Genomic DNA, 10426 nt, shown 5'->3' on the forward strand with positions numbered 1-10426 from the left:
TATACACAGCACTAATACACTATTATTACAGAATGTTTGGTCTCTCCTGTCATAAATATTACCTTATACAGCTGTTGGAAACCTTCACAAAAGAAGCTATAATTCTTTTTTCTCTTTATACAAATACAAGTTAATTGGTCTATTCAGTTGCAATTTTTTTATTTTTATAAAATTTTGCAAGTTATGAGCATCGAAGTTTTAAGAATTTCCTAAGCTTTTTACATAAGTAAACTTCAAGTTCACAGTCTGTCAATTTTGAACTATTTATGATTAAGGGGAGGCTTAACACAGTAATATCTCAGACGAGGAAGAGGGCATTAATTCTGCAGGCAGTTAGCAATGAAAATGCTAACCCTGAACAATCAGTCACTGACCATTTCCTTATACAGTTTGAGTAAAAAGATGTAGACTACAGAATGGAAACAAAAGTGAATATAAAACTTATCTTCCCCAAATACAGTTCTACTATACAAGTCTTGTCGTTTACCCATGACATCAACAAAAATTAATGCACTCAGGGAATTAGTTTTCTCCCCCACTGGTCAAAAAAAAAGGCATATATATTTTTAAGTTAGAAAAAGTGAACGACAATTTGCAAGCAAAAGAAAACCAGATTCACATTCTACTATTTACATTTGTTCTATTCACAGGTCAAAATTAAAATGTTTCATTAGTTAAAAATAAACACTTAAAAAAATGCATTTTACTGCATCAACACTGTGGGGAGGTAATTCTGAATTTAGAAATGCTCTCTAGAGCAAAATTAACTTAACTTTGCGGGGGCCAACTGGCCTATCATTCAGATCTTTAATAGCAGCCATAGCTTCATTGTAGTTTATCATGGCAACAATGGCTTCCCCTGTAGGTAATCCTTGCTCGTTATACTGTATTGAAACTGAATCAGGTATGATTCTGTAACCATGGAAAAAGTCTAGAATTTCATTAACATTAGCTTTAAATGGAAGATTCATTATCTTAATGGGTGTTACTCTACCTGAATTACAATTTAATTTTGGATCAGGCATAAATCTCCCCTCAGGAAAACTTCCCATATTACGCTTTCCAAAATCAAACTTGCCACCTTCTGGGCGACCAAAATTCACAAAAGGGCGATGACTTCTAAAATCATCAGGGGGGCTCCTAAACTCCTCACCAGGAAGTCTAAAACTGTCAGTAAGTCTAGGGTCCTCCTCCGGAGCTTCCCTGAGGTCTTCCTCCGGGAGCCGCCTGAAGTCCTCATCAGAAGGGCTTCTAAAATCTTCCTCCTGGGGACTCCTGAAGTCCTCATCAGGAGGGTGCCTAAAATCTTCATCTGGAGGGCCCCTGAAATCTTCATCCAGTGGGTGCCTAAAATCTTCCTCTCGGGGGCGCCTAAAATGCTCCTGGGATGGCCGCCTGAAATGTTCCTGAGGCGGCCGTCTGAAATGCTCCTGGGGCGGCCGTCGGAAATGCTCCTGGGGCGGCCGCCGGAAATGCTCCTGAGGCGGCCGCCGGAAGTGCTCCGGGGGCGGCCGCCGGAAGTGCTCTGGGGGCGGCCGCCGGAAGTGTTCCGCGGGTGGCCGCCGGAAGTCCTTCTCAGGAGAACGCCGGAAATCCTCCTCAGGAGACCGCCTGAAGTCCTCCTCGTGGGGCCGCCTGAAGTCCTCCTCAGGAGGTCGCCGGAAGTCTTCCTCTGGAAGTCGCCTGAAATCCTCCTCAGGGGGCCGCCGGAAGTCTTCCTCAGGTGGTCGCCTCCATTCCCCCGGGGGAAGCCGTCTGAAGTCCTCCTCAGGAGGCCGTCTCCAATCCTCCTCAGGTGGCCTCCTGAAGTCTCCCTGGGGGGGCCGCCTCCAGTCCTCCTCAGGGGGTCTCCTGAAGTCTTCCTTGGGAGGCCGCCTGAAATCCTCCTCCGGTGGCCGCCTCCAGTCCTCCTCCCGAGAGCGCCTGAAATCCTCCTCCGGAGAGTGTCTGAAGTCCTCTTCCCAAGGGCGCCTGAAGTCCTCCTCAGGAGGCCGCCTGAAGTGTTCCTCCCGAAGGCGCCTGAAGTCTTCAGGGGAGTGCCTGAAATCCTCTGGGGAATGCCTAAAGTCTTCTGGAGGGCGCCTTTCAGGAGGTCGGAAATCCCCCTGGGGATGCTTGAAATTGTCCAGTTGCCTCAAGTCCTCTTGCTGATGCCTAAAGTTTTCAGAAGGGCCAACCGAGTATAATGGTAGATCATTTGAGTCAAATGAATGGGAATGATCATCTCTATCACATGACTGTGAATGGTCATGCATCCTCTCACTGGACATTGAAGAAAAATTTACACCAAACTCCCGCATTTGTACCTCAGATATGAGCCTTAACAATACCTCTGTCCCCAAGAATCTTCGTCGGTTTAAACGTTCAGCTTTCACGGCCTGTTCTTCTGATCTGAATTTCACCAATGCTTCTCCTAGACCAACTCCTTTGTCATCATAAAGCAAGTAAATGTCATCCTCAGCAAGAGAAAAGTCTGCAAAGAACTTCTGCACTTCAACTTTTGTAACATCAAATGGAAAATTTCTTATATATATGCACAGTTTCTGGCCAGAATAGCCTTCTTGAGAGTATTTTTGTGAAACGTGTCCAAGCCTCTCTTTCTCTGTTGACGCTGGTCTTTTCTTTTCATAACATTCAATGAACTTCAGCATCTGTTTTCTAGAAACTGGATCAATATGAACTGGACGATACTGTAAAACAGTCTTATGTAAACCCAGAGCAGTGTTATAGTCTTTCAGAGTCTTGAACATCACAAAGGCATATCTTGTTCTTCTTTCATCCTTATATAAAAACCTAATCTGTTCATTAGTCAGATCAGTATCTCTAAAGAAATTTCTTAAATCTCTTTTGTTAATACTTAGGGACAGATTTTTTAAGTGAACATAAAATCCAAGAGGAGAACGAGAACGTGTTCTTCTGGGAGATTTTGAATGAGATCGTTTCCAAAAATGTCTATCATTAATTCCTCTTGGTGGAGAATGTTCTTCAGTCCTCATAGAAATGTCACCCTCCTTAACTGCATTACCTCCAAACTCAATCCACTGTTGTTCCGAGCCTTGCATTACTTCAATAAATCTTGAGCCCATAAAACTTCTATGACATTTAAGACCTCCTGAAGCATCGATACATGAAGCAAATTTTACTATGGCATCACCATTATTTCGGCCATCATGATGCTTTAAGAAAATTACTCCATCCACACACAAACCAGAGAAAAAGACACGTACATCATCTTCGTTTACTAAGTAAGGCAAGCCTCGCAGAAACAAGTAAGGATTCTCTGCCTTCAATGGCCGTGTCTTTCTTGGCCTTAAATCACCTTGTCCTGTACCATTAGTATGAAACCCAGCATCTTGATTAATCGGAGAGCCATATCCAGAATTACTTGCTTCTTCTTTAATAGCCTCAACAAAATTAGATAAGCTGCCAACCCCTGGTGCCCCAGATCCTGGTCTCTCTCTTCCCATGCGATCAGTTCTTTTCATTTCTATAGTCTTCTGCATTTCTGCCTTACTACTAAGAAAAAGCTCTACAGATGAATCCTTGATAAACCCTCCTGAACGACTTATGGCACGTCTTGCATCTTCATCTGTTGCAAAAATAATAAAAGCCTCCCCAACTTCCCCTCCAATTATATGCACTCCTCCATCAGGAATAGTCAATCCCGTGAAGAAGTGACGAATATCCACAGGCCCCGCAATAAAAGGAAGCCCCAGTAAACGGATGACTACAGCCATGCTGAGCTCAAACCACAGCAATAATGACCTGCAGACAGAAAGGTACACATAATAGCAAGTCTTATTTTTGAAGTACCTTATCCCAAACTAAGCTTAATAGTTACTTGGTTCCTACCTTCTTCAGCATTTATAAATGAAAATAAGACATGAGTTCACAAAAATATTGACTGTATCTAATTCTTAAAAAAAAAAAAGGAATAAACTTTCTCCCAACTAAACATACAATAAACCAGATACTTTGAAGAAACATTTCCTATCACCTATCCCATACAGTATGAGCATCAAAAATATCACATCTTCTTTGTAAGTCTGCCAAGTGCTACTTCACAACAAGACCAAACTATTTTCAGACATATCTTCTACTGAAGCATGGGAGAGAGCTTTGGTGATTAAAGAATTTTACCAACCACAACGAATTTTACATACTTAGAAAAGACATCTATGGTCAGTATATAATTGCTGCTCATGATAATAAACTGCTTACCACTAGTGCATCACTGACCAGACATAAAGTACAGAAGCCATATGTACCTAGATGTACTATTCTACTTTGCATTTTTTTTGGTCAAGCTTCTGTGAAATGCCTTAAGCTCTGGATATCTTACCTTTTTTTATTTCTTGGAGACCTGTTAATTCTGTAAAAGCAACTTAACTGTGGAAAGAAAATGAAATATAATTAATCCTTGGACCCTGCAATTGATCTTAAACAACGCCAGATTAGGATATTCACTTCAGAATTACCTATTAAAAGTGAAGCAATATAAGGAAGCACAACTAAGGGCATTACAAAATGGTTATCTTTGTTCCGAGGGGAAATTAATCATCCTTCAGCAAAAAGAAGGTACAGATTCCAAGTAGACATTGGCAAATTATTTAGAAACAAAAAACCTGAAAATTTAACAATCAGTCCTTGATTGGAAGTGAAACGAGGAAAGGTGACGGACATGTTATATATTTTGATTGGAGTGTTGGTTATATGGTTGTATAAATTTATCAAGGCTAAATGAATTCTATCCTTAAGGTCTGTGCATTTCACTGTATATGAATTTTATATCCACTTAAAAAAAAAAAACAAAACTGTTCTATAAGTAAAATGACAATTTAACACCCAAAATTCCCAAAACACCTTCTATTCACTTCCACCCATGAAAAGACCAACATCTAATTCATTATGTCCAACTCTCCTGCAAATCTCCTCCCTTTCAAAACGTAAGACCAAATCAAATTAATAAATGATACAATGAACACTAATGTTTCAAATTCAAAAACCAATTTTTAAAGCAATAAATCTAAAACCAATGGCTACCATTTGGACACAATTTTACATTCTACATATACACCTCACATTTCTAAACATGGAACCAAATTTCCTGATTCCACTATAATTAAGACAAATAATAAAATATCCCTAAAATCTGAAGTCTCAATTACTACTACTCTTATACTCAACTATTGCTACTCCTTATCTTAAACTCCTAAAAAACTACTATTAAAATTCATCTTAAGCCAGAAAGAAAATGTTCAGATAAACACAGAATCTTATTATGCTAATAAGTTTATTCCATTTCAAACAACTATCCTGCATTCTACCGAGGAAACCCAAATGACAATGTAGAAAGGTAAAAATATAGTAAGAATATATTAATTTGGAATGTTTGGGGATATCAGTATTAAGAACTGAAAAATCTCAATTTAATATTGCTTAAGGAAATTACATCTAATACTTTCAGAGGTACCCAAACAAAGTAGTCTTAACCAAGTAAGTTTTTAACACCTACTAAATTAATGATTATAAGTTTATGTTTTTAGTGTGCAAATAAAGGTTGTTTTAATTCGGTACTTACACCTAAGTACCACTCATCCACAAAAGTGGTGTCTGAAAACATGTTCTTTGAGGTCTGCAAGGCTTATTTTCCTTTGAAAAATGTCCATAGATTACTTTTTAAACTACAAGCTAAACTAACAAGGATAGCAAGAAATTAACTGGCACATTTTACACATCTGAATTATCAATGCCAAACTGATATTAAAAATATTAATGAGTTTTACTATAAAATATATGCATGGTATGTGGGGGGAGGGGCAGAGGACATATGGGAAATCTTTGTACCTTCCACTAAATATTACTGTGAAACTAAAAAACCGTTCTAAAAAATAGTCTATTAGAAAATATCTGCACTGTCTCCCCAACCCCACCCCCACCTCCCCCGCCAAAAAATGTGTATAAGCTTAGTTTCTTCAACAAACCAACATCCACACCAACATTTTAACAAAAACTACAAATGGCTTCTGGAATAGTTGTCCACATTACTGTTCCAAGACTCCTTCCTATGCAAAATGACTTAGCTCCTTTTTTGCTTTTAAAATATTTTAGAAAGCAGTGTAATAAACATCATTTTGTCCCTCCTAAACTTTTTTAAAAATTCAAAAGGGAACAGAAATATAGCTACAGAAAAAGCTGAGAACATTTCACGGAATAATGCCAAATACAAAAAATGTCTTATAATTTATCCTCCCTAATTTGTAAACAATATTCTAAGTAGTTCCACAAGTACAAATTCGTGAATTGCAATTCAAGTAGAATATATAAAATGTTTCTTCTAATTTGCCACAAATGTAACTATTGCTTAAACTTTTCTGCCCTTGAGATACAAAGGTAATGTATCATTTATCCCTCTAAAAAACACATCTAGGAGACCACCTATAAGAAACCAGCTCTGAAAATGAGCATCTTTCCTGTGGTTCCCATGTTATTTCCTTAAGCAAATTCCCCAGAAATTCTATTCTTAGAACATTACACAAAAAAGTAAAACACAAAAATACCCTAAAATACTCTACACTTAAAATTTTTCTACTTATGAATGCAACAAAAGTATTTTTGTGGCTGTGTTGGTTTAAAGACAGTGATCTGTTAGAACTTCTAACCTATGAAAAGAAGGAAGTGGGTCCTTAAGAGCTCATTTAAGGGCAAGTCGCTGAAATTAACAAGCTCATTTTAAATAATTTTGCTAATTTTATCCAACGATTCATCCCACTTAATCATCATTATCACAAAAAAACCCCACGATATGTGCATCTTCTCATCAAGACTGAAAGGGAAAAGGGAGGAAGGCTAAATTTAAATGGTATTATTTCAGATCCATTTATTTTAACTAGAGAATAGCAAGTCATTTTCCAGACATGGTGAGGGAGAGAACACTGCCACTATTTCTTAAAACCTAAAGTTACGATGAAGCACATTTGAAGCACAAACGCAAGAGTTTCCCCTGCAGAAAATAATCTACCCCAGTCCACAATGATTCTTTATGACGATCTGCCTTTTATCCTTTTAAAATGTAGATGGTTAAAATAAAAAACTAAAGGCATGACGACACAGAGCCAAGTCCCCAGTAGGAACCGTAAATGAAGATGAATCCACACGGCACAGGAATTCCCATAACATCCATCATCCTCAAACGGATCATCCGAAGGCATTGCTTCTAATAGCCCAAAGCCTTTGTCCATACTCCCAGGGGTCAGAGCTTCCTTCTTTCGCACCAGGCCAAAGTTGCTATGTGGGATCCGATGCTGTAGCCAGACCTTCAGCCAAAAATCAGCCTTCATATTAACCTGGACCGCCCAACCTCCGTGCCTTTCCGTTACACCGTCCCAAGGGCAAACATTCCGCCCTAACTCGCCAAAGCGTGAACTGTCCCCAAATCTAACCGAAACACTTTAGCTCCCCTCAAGCCTAATGAGCCGGGCCTTCAGCGCTTTTCTGCTACCGCTGACTACGATGACATAGCAAAGATAAAAAATACCTATGCAATCCTTCGAGATCTTCACTCTCAAGCAGACTGGCAAGTGCACACACACCACCACATGGACGGGGGAGTCGGTATTTAGCAAGGAAAGAGGGTGCCCTAACGACAGAAGCTACGCTAGTTCCTGGCGCGGCCCCGCCTTTCCCTGTGCTTCCGTCCCAGCCGCCAACCCCTCCCAGTCCCCGGCGCCCCAGGAGTAACTGCTTCGCTCTTGGCAATAAACACACACCGCTGCTGCCGAGTCGGAACCACAAGGCTCGGGGCGGGGTGCACTCCTCGTCGCAGCAGCCTCCCCAAAACAGGCAGACCCCTCAGTGAGCCTAGAAAAAGATGGCGCCCACTCTCTCCTCTGGTCCGGACAAACGGACGTACAGTTTGTCTGCCCATGCGCTCTCCAGGCGCAACCCACCACCCCGGCGCCCAGGCCACGTTTGCGCACGCGCCCAGACGCTCACCTACTTCCCGTCGTCCAGGGAAGGGAGGTGGCGCCCACAAGCGCGCTCGCTCGCCCTGAAGTTGCTGAGCTCCTGCGCATGCTCAGATTCCAACCAAGCCGGGAACCTCAAGAAGGGATAGGAGAGAGCTTCTGAGACAAAGTTCGGGGTTAACCCGTTGCTGCGGTGAGAGGCTTCAGTAAATAACAGCCGAAATACACTGGACAAACGTTCGTGATTCCCAGGAGTTAAGAAAAGAGACGCAAAAGCGGAGAAAATTTTGCGATTTCTTCATCTTTTCAGCGCTGCAGTTATGTGTTCTAAGCATCTAACGAAAGCCTCTTTGTAAATACTTTCAAAAGACCAGAAAAATGTTAGTGTTGCAGCCTTAGATGTTCCAGGTACAGTGCCAACACCCAAGGGGCTTAATAAGTGCATGCATATTCAACTTTAGAGACATTTATGAAGTCTGTAAATGTCTTTATACAGTTCTTCCTACTTTTGGGTTTTTTGAAACAGAACACATAAGCCAATTTTGAAAATTGGGAAGCGAAAAGCACAGTTACAGGCACGTTCTGTGGTGCCTGCTTTGTAAGAACTGGTGAACAACCTTGTGTTTTATTTTATTATTTGCAAGTAACAAAGCAGCCCACCACGTTTTATAATTACAGGATACATTTATGGGTGGATTCAAAGCTCACTAAGAAACTATTACTTTAAAGCATTGTTACATATGAGAGAAAAAAATGAGTTTTCAATATCTCTCTCACTGCAAAATACCCATTCTCTTTGAGAAAGAAGAGGTAGTTTAACAAGTGAATAAAAGGTGGTTCTCGGAGTGAGCCACCATTTACTCACTTGGGCAAATTACTTAGCCTCTCTATGCCTCAGTTTCCTCATCTGTAAAATGGGGATAATATTAATACCTGCCTCTTAAGGTTGCCAGAAATGTTGAATGAGCAAATATATGTAAATATCTGAGACTACATAAGTATTAGTGACTTGTTTCAAATGTCAAGGTGATCCCATAGACAAGCAGAAATTGTCACCTCAGGGAGCTAGGCTCAATGACTAGGCAGCATTTACCTTGATTATTTCCAAAACTCCAGGGTTTGGTCCTAGCCTAGCAAGCTCAAGAACCTGAACTTAAAAACTAACATCTATTGAGAGTTTATTATGTGCCAGCCCCTGTGTATTATCTCATTTTATTCTTACAACTACTTTTAGAGGTAGGTACTATTATTTTTCCTATTTTACAAATAAGAGAAACTGAGGCATAAAGCCATTGCATAGCTTGCCCAAGGTTACAGAGGTAGTATTAACCAGGAATTGAACCCTAGTGGTTTGCTTCCAGAGAACACTGCTCTGAATTATACAGGGAGAGTATGCTATCTTCTGAGGCAGACTCCCTTTAAACAAGCACACAGAAACAATGCTCCAAAATGTCAATATTGTCAATATTAATTCACAAGAAGAAACACTAGTAAAGTGAAACTGAGGTCAACTCAGGCTGACCAGCACTTTACTGGCTGTAAACACTCTCTATATGAAGTCAAATGATGAGAGGGTTGTTTGCTAAGCATGAAAATAGAACATGAGTTATCTAATGTCAAAAACTGTTTTTCAGTTAAGGGTACCTAAGAAACCCATCTAACCCATCTTAACAAAAATACAGCTGTCATGTAATGAGCACTTACTATAAGGCTCATCTGAACAAGTGTGCTTAGATCAGACTCCTTCCCTTGGAGAGGCTTAGACAGATATTGCCAGCTGCCCTAGTTTTTCGAAGATGACCATCCCCCTTCTATTCACATAGATTTTCTCCAAACAGAACAATATAGTGAATGGCTGTTTTTTTCTAGTCTGCCTTCTGCCTTTCTCTGATGACTACACCATTACAATCAAAAGAAGAAAATTCCAGTCAAGGTAATTGAGTTTACCTATATGGTATTCTGGTTATTGAACAGTTTCTTGAGCCTTTAGTGTGTCAACATGAAAACGTAATCATTTTAGAAAACAGAAAGAAAGTTTCTGGATCAGCAAAACAGAAGACTATACCCTGAAACATGGTAACCACACCGAGCCATGACCATTCTTTGGCTCTGCCTGGGCAATTAGTCAACTTTACTAAGCATGTTACCACAACTACAGCACTACTTACCCTCCTGCATGATTTTGGTATCAGACAGTTTTCAGCTGTCCTTCCTAGCTCTTCAACATCCACAAGAACAGCCTTTCATCACTTGGTCTCAGAGTTCCTCCATCTTCTAAACTCCAAGGTCCCTCTTGCAAACCCTGACTTCCATTCAATTCAACTGGTATTTATTGAGCATGGACTGTGTGTCCAGAACCTTGCTAAGGCTCCTGAAAGACAAAGCTGAAGAAATCACGGTCCTCTTTCCTCAAGAAGCTCATACTGTAGCAGAAGAGACAAGCCCACATGTGCAGCCAG

The 10426-nt window shown here is 40.4% G+C and overlaps 1 protein-coding gene across 3 annotated transcripts; it reads right to left on the reverse strand.

Annotated features, from left to right (window-relative positions):
- Positions 1-204: 204 nt before the first annotated feature.
- On the reverse strand, positions 205-7917 carry RBM12B (RNA binding motif protein 12B). 3 transcript variants are annotated; one of them, XM_061171778.1, is made up of 3 exons: positions 7770-7849; positions 4343-4389; positions 205-3765 (listed from the first exon to the last, which is right to left on the reverse strand). In XM_061171778.1, exon 3 carries the CDS (start codon positions 3735-3737, stop codon positions 753-755), a length of 2985 nt encoding a protein of 994 aa, XP_061027761.1. In that variant the 5' UTR covers positions 3738-3765; positions 4343-4389; positions 7770-7849; the 3' UTR covers positions 205-752. The 3 variants fall into 3 exon arrangements, with proteins under 3 accessions (XP_061027761.1, XP_061027762.1, XP_061027760.1); XM_061171779.1 differs by having other exon boundaries at positions 7538-7847; XM_061171777.1 differs by lacking the exon at positions 4343-4389 and having other exon boundaries at positions 7770-7917.
- Between the last annotated feature and the right edge of the window lie 2509 nt (positions 7918-10426).

The sequence above is a fragment of the Eubalaena glacialis genome, chromosome 17 (genome assembly GCF_028564815.1).
Source record: "Eubalaena glacialis isolate mEubGla1 chromosome 17, mEubGla1.1.hap2.+ XY, whole genome shotgun sequence".
NCBI lineage: Eukaryota > Metazoa > Chordata > Mammalia > Artiodactyla > Balaenidae > Eubalaena > Eubalaena glacialis.